Below are 16384 nucleotides of genomic sequence, written 5' to 3' on the forward strand. Positions count from 1 at the left end.
ACACTTCAGAAATAGTGGAGTCTTTCACAAAAGTCTGAGCTTGGTTTTTTTTTCTCAATTATGCTTATAATTTTAGCAAGAGAAAAAAAAAGAAACACTGTGGAATAGCTGAAAATTACTACACTGCATATTGTTCGGAACCATCTGTTGTTCCATTTGGAAAATAGATGTCTGGCAGCTGCACTGAGAGATGGAGGGTTACATCTTTTGTAGGTCAAGTAATTTATTTAAATTGGTTGGAATTCAGCAACTAATTTCAATTCTGGTTTCATGTCAACCAAATAAAAATACTTTTCAGCGCCAGCTACCCAGGTGTCTGAGTCCCCAGGAAGTCCCCAATTTTTTTTTCTTTGCCACGTGTTTGCTGGCTTATCTCCATTCCAACTGTAAAGTAAATTCAAGAGCTGTCAATTTTATTTTGAAATTTTACTCTTAAAAGATTAAATAATATTTGTACCAAATATGGATGCCTGTATCTAGAGAAATTCTCTAGTCATAATGAAGTAATTGATGGGAAACTCAAACACATTTTTTGGGGGGGAGGTTAGTTTGAGTTTTCTTTTTCATCCAATTTCAGTCTGGTCTTCTCTTGGATTAGCATTAAGTATAACATAGAACCTTTGACCTGAGCTTGCTGTCATATGTTTGATGATCCCTAGTCACAGGTTGCTGCAAAAGCAGTAAATAGCCTCCAGTCACGTGATCATGGTTTTAAAAAATTAATTAAGATACAAGAATATAAGGTCAGGAGATGACTTACCAGTTGCGAACATTAGCTACTCTTGCAAAGGACCAGTACCCCATGGTACTGGTCAACCATCTGTAACTTTAGTTTCAGGGATCCGGTGCCCTCTTCTGGCCTCTTCAGGTTCCAAGCACATGGATAATGTACATTTACAATATAGGCAAACACTTATACACATAAAATAAAAATAAACAACCCTTTTAAAGAAAGATACTTGCATATATCTTAAATGTATACCTCTTCAAATGAGAACCACTTTGAAATTCCTTTAGGCATTTTTATCAACTTCATACCAAAGAGAAAAAAACAGAAAGACTTTATGAAACATTAATGCTAATTGAGAGAATTTGATGTTTTATGGATGATCAAGTTCAGAAGCTGGCCATCTTTTCAGACTTGACTTAATAATGTCTTGTGTGTGAATAAGGAGCCCATTGTCAGCAGTTGGCTGTAAACAGTTGTTTCTTTTTATTTTGTGCTTGGGATCTGAGACTTAACATCTAAGGAAACCAGATACCCCTGATCTCAATGTGGCCTTATATATATACTTATGAATATGTCTATAAAACACACAATGAGATAGTCCTGTGTGTATAGCCCTGTGCCCACATCTTACGTTTCTGCTGAGGTGACCAGAGACATTCTGAACCACAGATGAAATAGAATATTTTTAAAGAGGCCTTCACCAAAACTAAGAAACTCAATGATTTTTAGATGATTATTAAAGTTATTCTACCAAAGCATATTATTTTCCATGCTCACATACCTAACAGTTTTCACAGAAACCACACATTTAAGAAATATAATAATAAAATACAAAAACATATGAAACAGCTTTTAACTGTTGGTAGATCCAGACTTTTTATGGGTTAACTTCGTCTCAAGCAAATATCTCTGTACCCTGCTTCATCTATAGGAGAAGGAAGTACGAGCTTACCTTGTAGAGTTGTAGTAACAAGTGTTCCTGGTGCCAGCGTCTCCTTGGCTTTCTGGTTATTGTTAGTAGCTGTAGCAACGTTGAGGTCCTTGTGGTCCTGCCATACAGCAAACTTAGTTTCACAGTTCTAATACTGTAATAAGCACCTTATAAACTATACACAGAGGTAGGTAGAAAGCTTCCAGAGGGGAAACGGCTCCTGTGTTTTAAGACTAAATTAAAATCAGTTTATAAACCGTAGCTAGTTCTCTGTTGTTGAAGATAATCAAAAACGAACTATTCCAAGTGAGTTCCTACCATGACTGCTCACAGGTAAGAAATATTCAGGCCTGCTCTCTCTCTCTCTCTGAATTCCCAGTGTGCTTGAGCATGAAAACATCAAGCTTATTGATATGCAGGCAAACTAAAGCTGATGTTTAGAATTATGTATGCAATATACATAATGCAAATGAAAGAAAATGAAAATCCAATTGTAATTTTAATTTTTCCAGAGGAAGTAAGATGAATGGGAGACCTACAAGAGAATAAGCCATGCACTACAAGGATGTGTTGTTCCTATAGCAGTGTGGCTAGTTACTAATACTGACATCTGTGTTATAGTGGTTTGTAAGTGAAATTCATAGAAGATATGCCTACATGTTATGGAAAACTGATCATGTGGTTGATGAATTTAAAAACCTAGTCTTTACCTTCTAGTGTGTGCAGGTACTGTATTAGGTCATCAAATATACCAAGAGTGTATTTGTGTACAGACATGTATGTATGTATATAGTGTGTATATTAATATACTATATAACATAATAACAAAAGATAGCTTTGACTATGAGAGATATCAGGCATTTTGAAATTATAAAGGTACTCTTTTTCCGAGAGACTTGTACCTGTGAAGCTACACCTGTGTCTCCATTTCTGTCTCTTGGTGCCCCATTCCCTCTTAATCAGCACTTTAACTTAGACATGGGTGAGGTAGCTGCTCTGATTTCAACAAAGATTTAAATTCATCAACCTGCTGAAGATGCATCTGAATTTTGTATCGATCCAATTCTATTAGGAGATTCATAAATTCTCTTGTTTTCTAACCATGGGTTGAACCAAAAGTATGTTAAAAGCATCATATATGTATATTTATGTATAAATTATGTATTATATATTTATATAAGATATATTTATATATAAATTTATAAATATATATAGATATGCATTATATATATAATTCTGAAGCAAGAAGAAGCAGCTAGCTGACCTTGTGGTTTCTGCCTATTAAAAATGGCATGGTGCACAGTGGTTTCCACTAGTTCCACAAAAAGGCATTTCATTGAAGATAGCCACAGTGACCACATAAATGTGTCATAGACAACAGATGGCCTCCCCTAATGCAGTGGCTCTAACATGTTTACATCCATCAAAATCACTTGGAATCGCTTATTGTAACCTAATATAATAACCCACTCCTGGCTTTTCTAGTTCAGTATCTCCGTGTTTACATTTCTTCTTGGTAGCCTACAGAGTACCTTCCTATATGTAGAGGTGGAGGTTCTAGGTAGGCACTAGCTTGACTTCTCCATGTAGAATGCTGATTTCTCTGCCCCCATATCTTGTTGCAATCTGGACGTGGCACTGTGATACTTATTCTAAGTATTTCCTGTTTCAAGTTTGTATAAACATTGCTTCCCATTTATTCTGACTTGTCAATAAAGGCTAACCAACCAATGGCTGTGCAGAAGAGAGAACAGGGCAGGACTTCTGCCAGACAAGGGAGGGAGTGAGAGAGGAGGAAGGAGAGAGGGAAGGAGGGAAGGAGAGGGGAGTGGGAGAGAGAGAGAGAGAGAGAGAGAGAGAGAGAGAGAGAGAGAGAGAGAGAGAGAGAGAGAGAGAGAATGAAAATTGGCCATGAGGAAGGGGTCAGGGAGACATTATGGGAGAACACACCTGAAGCTCAGAGAGCCAGACCAATACTAAAATACAAATGTTGCCAGAATTTTGGCTGGGAGGTAGCCAGATTAGTTTACAGGATTAGAATAAATCAATGACCACCTAGGTATTGTTCAGTAAAGCTTGATCATATAATTCTAGTAGATTCCGTCTCATTCAGTTGGGATAGCTGGGGATAGAGAAATACTGCCTCTTTTGAAATTCCTTTTATAATGAATGTTTTGTAGGTATAACCATTGTTAAGCTTGTTTCTCTAGTAGGATGAAGCATCCTTTGGTTATATGCCCAAGTGTGGTATAGCTGGATGTGGAGGCGATTGATTCTCAACTTTCTGAGTAATAGTGATACTGATTTACACAGTGGCTGTACAAATTTCACTGCCACCAGTAATGGAGGAGTGTTCCCCTTCCTCCACAGACTCTCCAGCATGAACTGTCATTTGTCATATTGATCTTAGCCGTTCAGACAGATGTAACATGAAACCTCAGAGTATATTTGAGATGGCTGAGGATATTAGCATTTCTTTCTGGCATGCTCTTAAGTTACTAATATGAGATTTCTCCATTTTTCTTTTAATGAAGACACAGTCCTATGAACTTGCCTCTTAGAATCACTTTCATTGTGTCCATTGATTTGGGATGTGTTGTGTTTTTCGTTTTATTAAATTCTAGAAAGTTTTAACTTTCTTAATGTTTGTCTTGACCCACTTTTCACTCAGTCGTAAGTTCTCTGGTTTCCATGAATTTGTAAGATTTTTGTTATTTCTGTTGCCGTTCATATGCAGCTTCTGGTTTTCTGATAAGATGCAGGATGTTTTCCAGTTTTCTTGTATGTGTTTTACTTGGTTTGTGTCCAAGTATGTAGTCAGTTTTGAAGGAAGTTCCATGAGATGCTGAGAAGGTATATTCTTTCGTGTTACGATGAAACATTCTGTAAATATCTGTTTATAATACTGGTTTATATCAGCATTTAGCTTCAGCGTCTCCCTGTTTAGTTTTTGTCTGGATGACCTGTCTGCTGGTGGGTGTTGGGAGTTGAAGTCTCCCTCAGTGTGTGAGGGTCAGTTTGTGGTTTAAGCTGTATTAGTGCTTATTTTACTGATTCGGGTGCCATTATGTCTGGGGCATAGATGTTAAGGACTACAGTGTCCTCTTGGTGGATTTTTCTTTACATTCTGTCTCTTCTGATTAGTTTTGGTTTTTAAGCCAGATATTAAATGACAATACCAGCTTGTCTCAGGTCAGTTTACTTGGAATATCCTTTTCTATCTTTTTACTACAACGTGGTGTCAATCCTTGATATTAAGGTGTGTTTCTTGGGGAAAAAAAGGTGTCTTTCTTAGATGAAGCAGAAGTATGGACTAGTTTTTCATTCATTCTGACAGTCTAGGTTTTATTGAAAAATTGAGACTATTGATGTTAAGGAATAACATAGGAGGTGTTGGTGTTTGTTGATTCCTGTCATCTCATTTTCTCTTTAGGATTTATAGGTAGATATTGTTTAACTTTGTTTTTATTGTGAAATGTCTTATTTTCTCCATCTTTTGTGATTGAAAATTTTTGCTGAGTGTATTATTCTGGGTTAACATCTGTGATTCTGTAAAACATCTGTTCAAGTCCTTCTGGCTTTCAGAGTCTCCATTGAGAAGTCAGGTGTTATTCTAATAGGTCTGACTTTATATGTTAGTTGGTCTCTTTTCCTGGCAGGTTTAAGTATTTTTATTTTTTTGTTCTGTATGTTTAGTGTTTCATTATTATGTTCCAATGGGAATTTATTTTCTGGTCCAGTCTATTTGGTGTTCTGTATGCTTTTTGTACCTTGATAGGCACCATCACTTTAGGTTAGGGACATATTCTATGATTTTGTTGAAAATGTTTTCTGGTCCTTTGACCTGGGTTTTCCCCCTTCTTCTTCTCCTATTATTATTATATTTGGTCTTTTCATGGGGTCCCTGGTTTTTCTGTATGTTTTGTACATGGATGTTTTATTTAGTTTTTTTTTTAATTTTATTGGATATTCTCTGTATTTACATTTCAAATGTTATACCCCCCCACACTCCCCTGCCTCCTCCCCCTCAACTTGCTTCCATGAAAGTGCTCCCTCTCCCAGTCACTCTCTCCACCTCAGTGCCTTGGTTGTTGATGGTGTTCTTCCCATGAGGTTGCAAATCCTTCAGCTATTTCAGTCCTTTCTCTGGCTTTTTCATTGGGGTTCCCGTGTCATTCTGATCTTTAGCTGCAAGCATCCTCATCTGTATCTGTATGACTCTGGGAGAGCCTCTGAGGAGGCATCCATGTCTGGTTCCTGCCAGTAAACACTTCTTGGTTTTAGCAATAGTGCTTGGGTTTGGTGGCTGCATATGGGGTGGTTCTCCAGGTGAGGCAGCCTCTGTAGATCTTTTCTTCAATCCCTGCTCCTCTTATTTGACCTTGCATTTCCTCCACTGTTTTGTTCTCCCTTCTGAGGCATGCACATTCTGGTCTTCCTTTTTATTTTGAGCTTCATAAGTTCTGTGGATGGTTTCTTGGGTATTCCAAGCCTTGGGGGGGGGGGGGTTCACATTTTCTTTGATTGAGGTATCCATTTTTTATATTGTGTCATAAGTGCCCGAGATTCTCTCTTCCAGCTCTCGTACTCTGTTGGTGAAGCTTACCTCTGAGGTTCCCGTTTGAATTCCTACATTTTCCATTTCCAGATTGTCTTCACTTTGGGTAGGTTTTTTTTTTTTTGTTTTGTTTTGTTTTTTGTTTTTTGGTTTTTGTTTTTTATTAACTATTTCTAATTTAAAGCCTTGAGCTGTTTTATTTATTTAATTTTATTGTTTGTGTTTTCGTAGATTTCTTTAAGGGATTTATTCATTTCCTCCTTAAGAACCTCCATCATAGTCATAAAGTCTATTTTAAGGTCTTTGACTTGTGCTTCTGCTGTGTTATAATTCAAAGGGTCTATTGTGGATTAGTTGCTGGGCTCTAATGGAGACATTGTCCTGGCTGGTATTGATTATGTTTTTATGCTGATGTCCAGACATCTGAATTTGGAAGTATTATAATTCTAGGTGCTGGTATCTGGTCTTGTCTTTGTTGGTGTTTTGTTTCATAGTTTCTGTTGCCTGGTCTCGTTCTTAGGAGACTGTGTGTTGCCTGGTAAGGAATTATTCTGGGAACCTTGATAGGTGGGGCCACAGGAGGTTCAGGGCAAAATGTGTATCTAGGTTTTGGGAGCTCACACTTAATAATGGGGATGGGTTAGGGAGGGTCTGAGAAGGTCCACAGAAGGGAGGAAAGTGGGGTGTTCCACCAGGATCTCCTTAGTCCCCTGTGAATGAATGCAGGGAGTGAGAAAAGGCTGTAACAGGTAGTCTGCCACAGTACTGGGCCTGAGACTGGGGAAAGAGATTTGGAGAAGACCAGGAAGTGTGGAGATCTGAAGCTTGCCTACGTCCTTTGCTGGCCTATTTGCTTCTCTGGCAGGCTTGGCTGGTGGTTTCCAGGGACAGCCTACTGGAGTTGGGTGCTGCAATAACAAGAGGGAAGAAACTTGGAAGAGAGGGTCTGTGTGGTCCCCTAGAGATGGGAATGGAGGATAAGGGGGAGGGGAGACTGCAGCAGGTGGTCTGATACAGAGCTTGAGATGAGACTTGGGCATTAAGATCATAGGAAGAGAGAGGGGAAGATCTGTAGTTAGCCTACCTTTTCCCTGGCTGGCATCTCGCTTTCTATATTCTATTGCATACAGCTATGACCAGAAGCTCCAGGAATTGTACCTAACTTCCCTACCTTCAGATACCACACACTTCAGTCTCTACTATTTATTATGAAAATGTAGAATATTTTATCTTCTGAACTAGTTAGATAAACAAATAGAAAGTTGACCTTTTAGATCATGCTTAAAGAAGGGTTTTAAGGGATTTCTGACTTTCTTGTGCCTCATTAGTGACTAATCCAGGCTCTGAATTCCACGAAGCTCTCATGGAAAATGTCTGCATGTTCATGTTGGGTCAGTTCATGGACTTGGCTTGTGCTGTGGGGTGGTTGTAACTAAAGGAGGAAAGGAAGCTGCTTTTTGTCGTAGTCGGGGAGACAGAGTATCTACATGAAGGAGAGGCCTAGACAGCGCAGGCCACCTTTCCTGATGTCTGTAAAATGTACTTCGAAGGGAAGAACGAAAATGTCCTGTTCTAAGAAAACTGACGCTCTACAAATAAAACATCTGTTCTCTTGTCTGGAGGATGTGCTTAAGGCGAGCAGCTGCTGCCTGCTTCCTCTCCAACGGGACTTGTTCCATCTCAGATGCTGGAAGCCACTGTAAACAGTGAGACCCTTTTCTAAACACTTTCTGTCGTCTCCCATGTTTCAGACCATACATCAGGGCATGGGACTGGCTTTATTGAATGACTCTTTTCTTGTGAATCTTTGTCTTCTGGAAAGAGTCTCAGGGAAGGTAACAGGCCTAGTATATGTGAGGTGGAGCATGGCAGACACTAAGAGCAGGAGAAATAGCTTCCAGGCTATAGGGACTGCACAGCTCTCAGTAGTGCTGGGTGACTTTAGCTTTTGGTTTAGGAAAGTTGAAGGTCAGCTAGGATAGTGCCATCCAGAGACTAAAAAACCTAAGGGGTTTAGCAACTGATTCAACTCTTAATATTTCTTTTCTCAATAAATAAAAGTTTCTTTTTATCAGGTTACTCTCAGCCTGACCAGGCTAATACACTTAGTAACACTTAATTGCCTGCCTATAGAACTCATGGGTGAAGGGACAGGTCGGCCTACAGGTTCAAGTAGCATGGGCTCCAGCAAGAAGAGGAGAAGCCTCAGAGCAGTGAGGTGGCCAGGGCCCCTTGGCCAGCGACTCTTCCACTGAAACTTTAGAAAAAGTTCCAAGTCATGTGGTTGTTATTTTTAATTTCTCTAATATGCAAACAGCATAAAAATGAGGTGATTTTGACAAGATTAGGACATACTCACAGGACTGCTCTGACACAGGTTAGTCTTGGTGCACGCCTGTGATACCTGTAGTAGTAAGTATAAGGCAGGAAGGTCATGAGTTCCAGTCTAGCCTGAGCTCCACAGGATGCCCATAATAGAATAAATAATAAATAGAATAATAACAATGGCTAGAATGAAAATCGTTGTCACTTTAAGCAAAAAGAGTAAGATTCTAATTTCCTTCCATTTGTTTACTCTTAATAAGTATTTATGCCAGTAAATAGAAAAGCGTAGGAAACATGAAACTATGTTACAGTTATTGATGCCGTTAGTGTTCCCAGACTAAACCACCAACCTAAGAGCAGAGGATGGCATTGTCTGGCATCAGTAGGAGGAGACGCCCTTGATCCTGTGAAGGCTCTATACCCCAGTGTAGGGGAATGCCAGGGTGTTGAGGTGGGAGTAGGTAGATGGAAAAGGAGCATCCTCATAGAAGCAGGAGGAGGGAAAGGGGGGATCAGGAAAGGGGATAACATTTGAAATGTAAATACATAAACATCCAAATTCATATTTATTTGACAAAAGTATTAATGTATTGTAAAGATTGTCTTTCCATTTTAAATATTTAAACTGAGTTTAAAAATATGATGGATACATTTTGTCTAGAAAAGGAAATTTTTGAAATAACTTTTTTTATCATAATTGGACACAAGGCAAATATCGAATTTTATTTTATATTAGATATATCAAATATGTAATTTTTAAAAGAAAATTTAATATGATTATAGTTCCCAGAAAGGGCTATCAGCAGATTGTAACCGTGACCTAGAGGAATTTATCAATTAAAGAGTGGCAGCCCATAGAAGAAGGAGGTATGAAGGAGATGAAAAAAGAGACAGGTATCTTTGAAGATACCCAAGGTGCTTGCTACAGTTAAAAATTAAATAAAAACACAAAACGTAGAGCCACCTCTTTCAGAATGCAAACAAAATGGTTTCCCAAAGCCACTTGTAGTGGCATTGTCACGCAGGTGCCTTGTTTGGTTTTTTCTGTTTAGCAGGGTAAGTGATGGTCTTGCACAAGCTTTGGTGAGAATCACCTTTAGTCTACACTGTAGACTCTGAAGAGTAGCAGCAGGGTGCAGTCTGAGCAAGGCAGCATGCTGTCCTGAAAACCAGTCTTTATCCCTTAACCGACCCCTGGGCTTCCCGGATGGTGTGACTCAAGAAATGGATGTGTAGTATCCGTAAGGTTTTTGTATGAATGAAGTGTAAATTGCTTGGATCATTCTCCTTACCTTGCTAACCACTTGCTGTCCATTAATGGGATAGTTCCAAATAGTTCATCTGCGAAATGAATGAAGACCAGAGGGGCATAAAAGAGCCAGACTGATGGGATCCTCTGCCACTTACTGTTTGAAGTACAATCCAATGGGAGCACTTACTGTTTGAAGTACAAGCCAATGGGAGCATTTAGTGTTTGAGGTACAATCCAATGGGAGCACTTACTGTTTGAGGTACAACCTAATGGGAGCACTTACTGTTTGAGGTACAACCCAATGGGAGCACTTGCTGTTTGAGGTACAATCCAATGAGAGTGAGTCTCTCTCCTCTTTCACCTGTCAGGAATCATGTTAACCCCATGTGGCTCAGTATAAAAAGCGTAGGGGGATCCTGTGATAAATATTTCTAGTCTATGGCAGCTTGCCATTGCTTGAAAAAATACTGGAGGTAACCAACAGAAAATGAGGACATTTGTGTGGGCTTCTTTTTCAGAGAGTTTGTGCTGTGTGATCAGGTTGCCCCGTTGCTTTGGGGATCTGGAGTTAACCCAGCACATTATGGGAGATGCCTTGCAGAGAAAGCAGCTTGTTCCGTGACATCCTGGAAACGGAAGTGGAAAAGAAGGCTTCAGAGTCACCCATGCTAGGGCATACCTCTCAGTAGTCTAACTGGGTCTGCTTCTAAGATGCTCCACCACCCAAGTGCTAGCTGGCTTTCTAAAAGCTGTAGCTAGAGTCATTTTGGAAGAGGAAACCTCAATTGACTTAATGCCCCTGGTATGTGGGCAAGCCATTGGTGCCTTTTCTTAACTGATGAATGATGTGGTGGACGAGTGCTATAAGAAGGTAAGGTAAGCAAGCCATGAAGACCACACCAGAAAGCCGCACTCCTCCATGGCCTCTGCATCAGTTCCTGCCACTAGGTTCCTGCCTTGAGTTCCATCCCTGCCTTCCTTAGCTGATGGACCAACCACAAGCTGTAAGACGAATTTCTACCTCAAGTTGCTTTTGGTCATGGTGTTTTACAACAGCAATGGAAAATCTAACTAAGATGGCCCAAAAGCGCTAGGCAGGAGAACAGACCTATAACAGAAGGGCACTTAGGGAAACATTCCAGACCCAGACTTGAAATAATGAGTATTTCAGTATTGAAGCAATACTCAATATTTTCCCTATAGAAAATTTCCCTATAGAAAACTTGAGAAAGCTTTATGAGAAACTGCTATCTTATTTCATAGCTTTATTTTATTTCTTTCTCTTTTCCTAAGGCTGCTGTGGTACCATCTGCCCAAACCCTTAAAATTACCGACTTCAGCTTCAGTGACTTTGAGCTGTCTGATTTGGAAACAGCGCTGTGTACAATTCGGATGTTCACTGACCTCAACCTTGTGCAGAACTTCCAGATGAAACATGAGGTAGGAAGGCAGTGGTGTGTGTGTGTGTGTGTGTGTGTGTGTGTGTGTGTGTAAGATAGAGAATTGAATCTTACTGCCAGCATTTAATAGGGGTTTTCAGTTTTACTGACTAAGATAAACCATCAGTGGTTAGAAATGTCTCAGATGTCAGTCATAGCTCTTTGTGATCAGCATAGATTCACCCTGGAAGTTGATCTCTGCCTTCTCAGTTTCTGCACCTCTTAAGAGTATGATGTTGCTACCCCGTGGAAGCCCATGTGAATTACATGTGCATCTGTATATTACATGCTTGTGCATATGTGTGCTTGGACTATTCTGCTTGCTCCGTAGATATTGAAAACACATCAGTTTTCCCACCCTAAGACCTAATTTGACTATTCTAAGTCACCATCAATTTTCTCCACTGTACAAGATAGGACTCTGCTCCATGAGGCTGGAGAGATGGCTCAGTGGTTAAGAGCACTGACTGCTCTCCCAGAGGTCCTGAGTTCAGTTCCCAGCAACCTCATGGTGTCTCACAACAATCTGCAATGGAATCTGATGCTCTTTTCTGGTCAGTCTGAAGACAGCGACAGTGTACTCATACATAAAATAACTAAATCTTAAAAACAACAACAAAACCCATCTAGAGTTAGAAGCCCTACAGTACACGTGGATCACAGTTTTACTTAATACCGTGATCAGACCTTTGTGTTCCTGCAGTGTCCACTCCGTAACTAACAACAACTCTACTCCGGGGGCTTGGCTAGAACACAGGAATGCGAACTTTCTGTAAAACTCTCATTGATTTTGCTCAGCTGGTAGGTAGCATTTGAAGGCTGGGTATTGCAGGTGCTCAGTTTGACTAGCAATCATTTCTTTGGATTCCTACCCATGGGACAACACTCCTCACCTACTTGTTTTTTCTTTGCATATAACCCCTAACTGAATGCAAAAAAACAAACAAAACAAAAAACTATGGATAATGTCAGTGTCTCTCAATGAAACACAGAAACAAAGTGGCTAGGCAAGGCAATTTCTGGAACCCTGCGGCGCAGACCAGGCCAGCAAGCACACCGGGGCAGGAAGTGCACATTGGTGACCCTGTATTTTCCCACTGGCTGGTTCTGGCCTCACCATCTTCAAGACTAGTTGGTGTTAAGAGTCAGCACTAGGAAAATGAAGGAAGGTAACCAGCTGCTCCAGGCCATAGCGTTCTAGGAACACACGGATCCCCTTTGCAGAAACAAAAGCTTTACCAGGTGGATGAGATTAATAGATTCGCAGAGAAGTTGCACAAGACGGGGAGATCAAAATAAAACTTTAACAAGGTGAAGGGATTTTATGGACTATTGGCACTCCGTGGGCTAAGTAACTCAGACGAAAATCAACAAAGCAGAAACACGTTTGTTTATGTTTTCTCTAAGCAGTGTCAGTGTGGGCATTAGGAATTAGTATGGTTGAATTTCCAGTCATACTGTCTAGTTGTCTCTTTTATTTCAGGTTTTACTATCAGTATAATTTTAGATGGAGAAAATTAAAATTTCTTGCTAGAGAGGATGCCCCTACCAAGACGTCTCACACTAAACAACAAACCTTCAGTTGTAACTTTTGCTGGCGGTACCCATTTCCTGTTACTGGTCTCTGAAACAGTCCACTACATTAGCACCACACCTGTAGACTGTATTTCTATTTCTGTCCTTTCTGTCTCTGGCCCCCTGAGCTGCCCTTGCTGTCCCTCTGCCACCGTCACCAGGGAACACATCCCTTTTTGCAGTTTCTTAGTCACGTAGGAAAAGAATTCTTAAACAGACTCAGAAACTTAACGTTTATTGGATCCTTTTATTGGAGTTTGAGAGAAATTGCAGGGAAGGTAAATTGTGGGTCTCAGCAGCTGTCAGGACCAGAGGGAAAGAGATGTCAGGTGGGAGGTCCAGAGCCCACACAGGCTCTGCAAGTCTGTGAGTGGCTACGGGAATGGGAGTTTTCAGAGAAGAAAAATGCCCAGTGACAGGCAAACAGTGCTAGGTCAGCTTGGTTCTGAAAGAGGAGGTAGGAAGGAAGAGGCAAAGGAAAATGTTATTGTCCTTCAGTTAGCACTAGGCAGGTTATATTCAAAAAACAAACATGTGGAGAAAGAAATTAGGGAAAAGATACCCTTCACAATAGTCACAAAAACTATGAAATACCTTGGTGTGACTCTAACTAAGGAAGTGAAGGACCTGTATGACAAGAACTTCAAACCTCTAAGGAAGGAAATCGAGGAAGATCTCAGAAAATGGAAAGATCTCCCATGCTCATGGATTGGAAGGATCAACATTTTAAAAATGGCCATCCTACCAAAAGCAATCTACAGATTCAATTCAATCCCCATCAAAATTCCAACCCAGTTCTTCATTGAGCTGGAAAGAGCAATGTGCAATTTCATCTGGAATAACAAAAGACCTAAAATAGTGAAATCCATCCTCAACAAGAAAACATCTGCGGGAATCACTATCCCTGACCTCAAGCTATATTACAAGGCAATTGTGCTGAAAACTGCATGGTACTGGTACAGAAATAGGCATGTGGATCAATGAAATAGAATAGAAGATCCAGAAATGAGCCCTCATGTATATGGTCACCTGATTTTTGACAAAGGAGCTGTTAACATTCAATGGAAAAAGGACAGTCTATTCAACAAATGATGTTGGTCTAACTGGCACTCAACATGCAGAAGAATGAAAATAAACCCTTTCTTATCTCCTTGTACAAAGCTCAAGTGCAAGTGGATCAAAGATCTCCACATTAAACCAGATACACTGAAACTATTAGATGAGAAAGTAAGAAAAAACTTAGAACTCATAGGCACAGGAGAAAATTTCCTGAACAGAACACCAATAGCTCGAGCTCTAAGGTCAAAGATTGACAAATGGGACTTAATGAGATTGCAAAGTTTCTGTAAGGCTAAAGACACTGTCAAGAAAACAAAACAGCAGCCAACAGAGTGGAAAAAGATCTTTACCAACCCCACATCAGATAGAGGCCTAATATCCAAGGTATACAAAGAACTTAAAGAGTGAGACACCAGAGAATCAAACAACCCTATTAAAAAATGGGGTACAGACTTAAACAAAAAGTTCTCAATTGAGGAATATGGAATGGCTGAGAGACATCTAAGGAAGTGCTCAACATCCTTAGCCATCAGGGAAATGCAAATCAAAACAACCCTGAGATTCCAGCTCACACCAGTCAGATTGGCCAAGATCCAAAACTCAGATGACAACAGATGCTGGCGAGGATCTGGAGAAAGAGGAACACTTCTCCACTGCTGGTAGGGTTGTAAACTGATACAACCACTCTGAAAATCAGTCTGGTGGTTTCTCAGAAAAATGGACATAGTACTACCTGAAGACCCAGCTATTCCATGTCTGGGCATTTATCCCAGAGACGCTCCAACATACAACAAAGATACATGCACCACAATGTTCATTTCAGCTCTATTTATAATAGCCAGAAGCTGGAAAGAACCCAGATGTCCTTCAGTAGATGAATGGTTACAAAAATTGTGGTACATTTACACAATGGAGTACTACTCAGCTATCAGAAACAATGACTTAACAAAATTCTTAAGAAAATGGATGCATCTAGAGAATATCATCCTGAGTGAGATAACCCAGTCACAAAAGAACAGACATAATATGCAGTCACTGATAATTGGATACTAACCCCAGAAAGCTCTGAACAGCCCAGAAACAACTCACAGACTGTGTGAAGTTCAAGGAAAAAAAAGAATATATTTTAATTAAAACAGAACTGTATCACATGCCCCTTTCCTTCCTACAGCCCCTCCCAGTTTCCCTCCTATCCCCTCAAGTTAATAACCTCTTTTCCTATATTATTGTTACATATACATATGTGTATGTATATGTGCCCACAAATACTTAATTACAACCTTAAAAATGTATTCGTATACTTTTATGCAAAAATGCTTAAAAATTTGTACATTTATCTTTGTTTTTTAAAATAAAGTTTTCAATTAAAAAAAAAAGAACTAGGCAGGTTTAGCAAGTTTTTAGTTATAGCCTCAGTGGCTTCTGGGGTCTGTGAGTGTGTCTTACCCCTTCTTAACTTGTGCTTAGGTGCATCATTTAACCCATCCTGACCGTAGGTGTACTCTTGAGACTGTCTTTAAGATTGTTCCTTATCACAGGCAGTCTTTGGCTTTCCTCGAGAGTTTTCAACTACTGATCAAGCCTCTTTACTGAGAATTAACCTGAACTCCACTTCAGATTCTAAGCAGGAGCTATTGTAACACTCCTCCCTGGAGAGACTTAGGAGGTGGGGTACAGTGTATGCTGTGATGGGGGGGCATCCTCAAAAAGCTCCAAGGCCTCATGTTTTATCAAATTCCTAACGAGAGACACCTTGGCCATTGTTTCAATTGCAGGGTATGTATAAGTTTCCAATAGCAACGCCTTTACGTTTTGAAGTAATGAAAGACGTACGACGTACGCAGACACCGAATTTGCAGCTTTCTTGATGATTTTTTTTCTTGCTGCTTTAATTAATCAAAGTAGTTTCCTACATGATGCCAAGGCGATCTCTCAAAACACATCAATGTAAAACTGTGGCTTTCAATTAAAATCCTGCTGTAGCTGATCTGTTAGCTCCCCACTGCACTATTTAAAAATGTCCAGAGTAAGGAGATCTGGACTGAGAAGGCCAGGCTCAGGGAGAACACACCCACTGCGGGCGCACAAATGTACTTACACTAAGGCAGCTCCCAAAGCCCAACGCTCAGAGATCCCAAAGTTCTTTTAGGGGGAATTCCCTATGAACTGAACCGAGAATTAGAAGATAAGGTTGTCTGGGGAAAAGGGATCTTGCCAAGTCCCCTATGACTGAGCAGTTTCTACCAACAGGGAGGAGATTCCCGCTCAGCCCCGAAAGCCAATCACAGGGTTGGACACTTGCAGAGCCCCATTCTTTTCCCGTGTACGTGCTCCAATCCTAAGGCAATACTCTGAGTTTGCGATATCCCCACGGACACACTCAAGGGAAGCGCATGCTTGTTTCTACAAAAACGTAGTAAATCATCAAGATTTTTAAGAGAAGCAGACTGATAACAAGCCGAATCACCATGCTCAGATCATGAGTCCCTGAGGGTTTTATCTAATATTCCGTTTA

General features: G+C 40.2%; 1 protein-coding gene across 2 annotated transcripts in view; it reads left to right on the top strand.

Annotated features, from left to right (window-relative positions):
• Window positions 1–16384, top strand: part of PDE5A (phosphodiesterase 5A) — a gene marked incomplete at its 5' end in the record, with an annotated part of 121547 nt that overhangs the window by 76841 nt on the left and 28322 nt on the right. For both annotated transcript variants that reach the window (XM_080916311.1, XM_080916312.1), the window contains one exon: window positions 11090–11236. In XM_080916311.1, coding sequence (XP_080772437.1) covers window positions 11090–11236 — 147 coding nt within the window. The remainder of the gene's footprint in view (window positions 1–11089; window positions 11237–16384) is intronic.

Source organism: Micromys minutus (genome assembly GCF_963924665.1).
Source record: "Micromys minutus genome assembly, chromosome: 4".
In the NCBI taxonomy this organism is placed as follows: domain Eukaryota; kingdom Metazoa; phylum Chordata; class Mammalia; order Rodentia; family Muridae; genus Micromys; species Micromys minutus.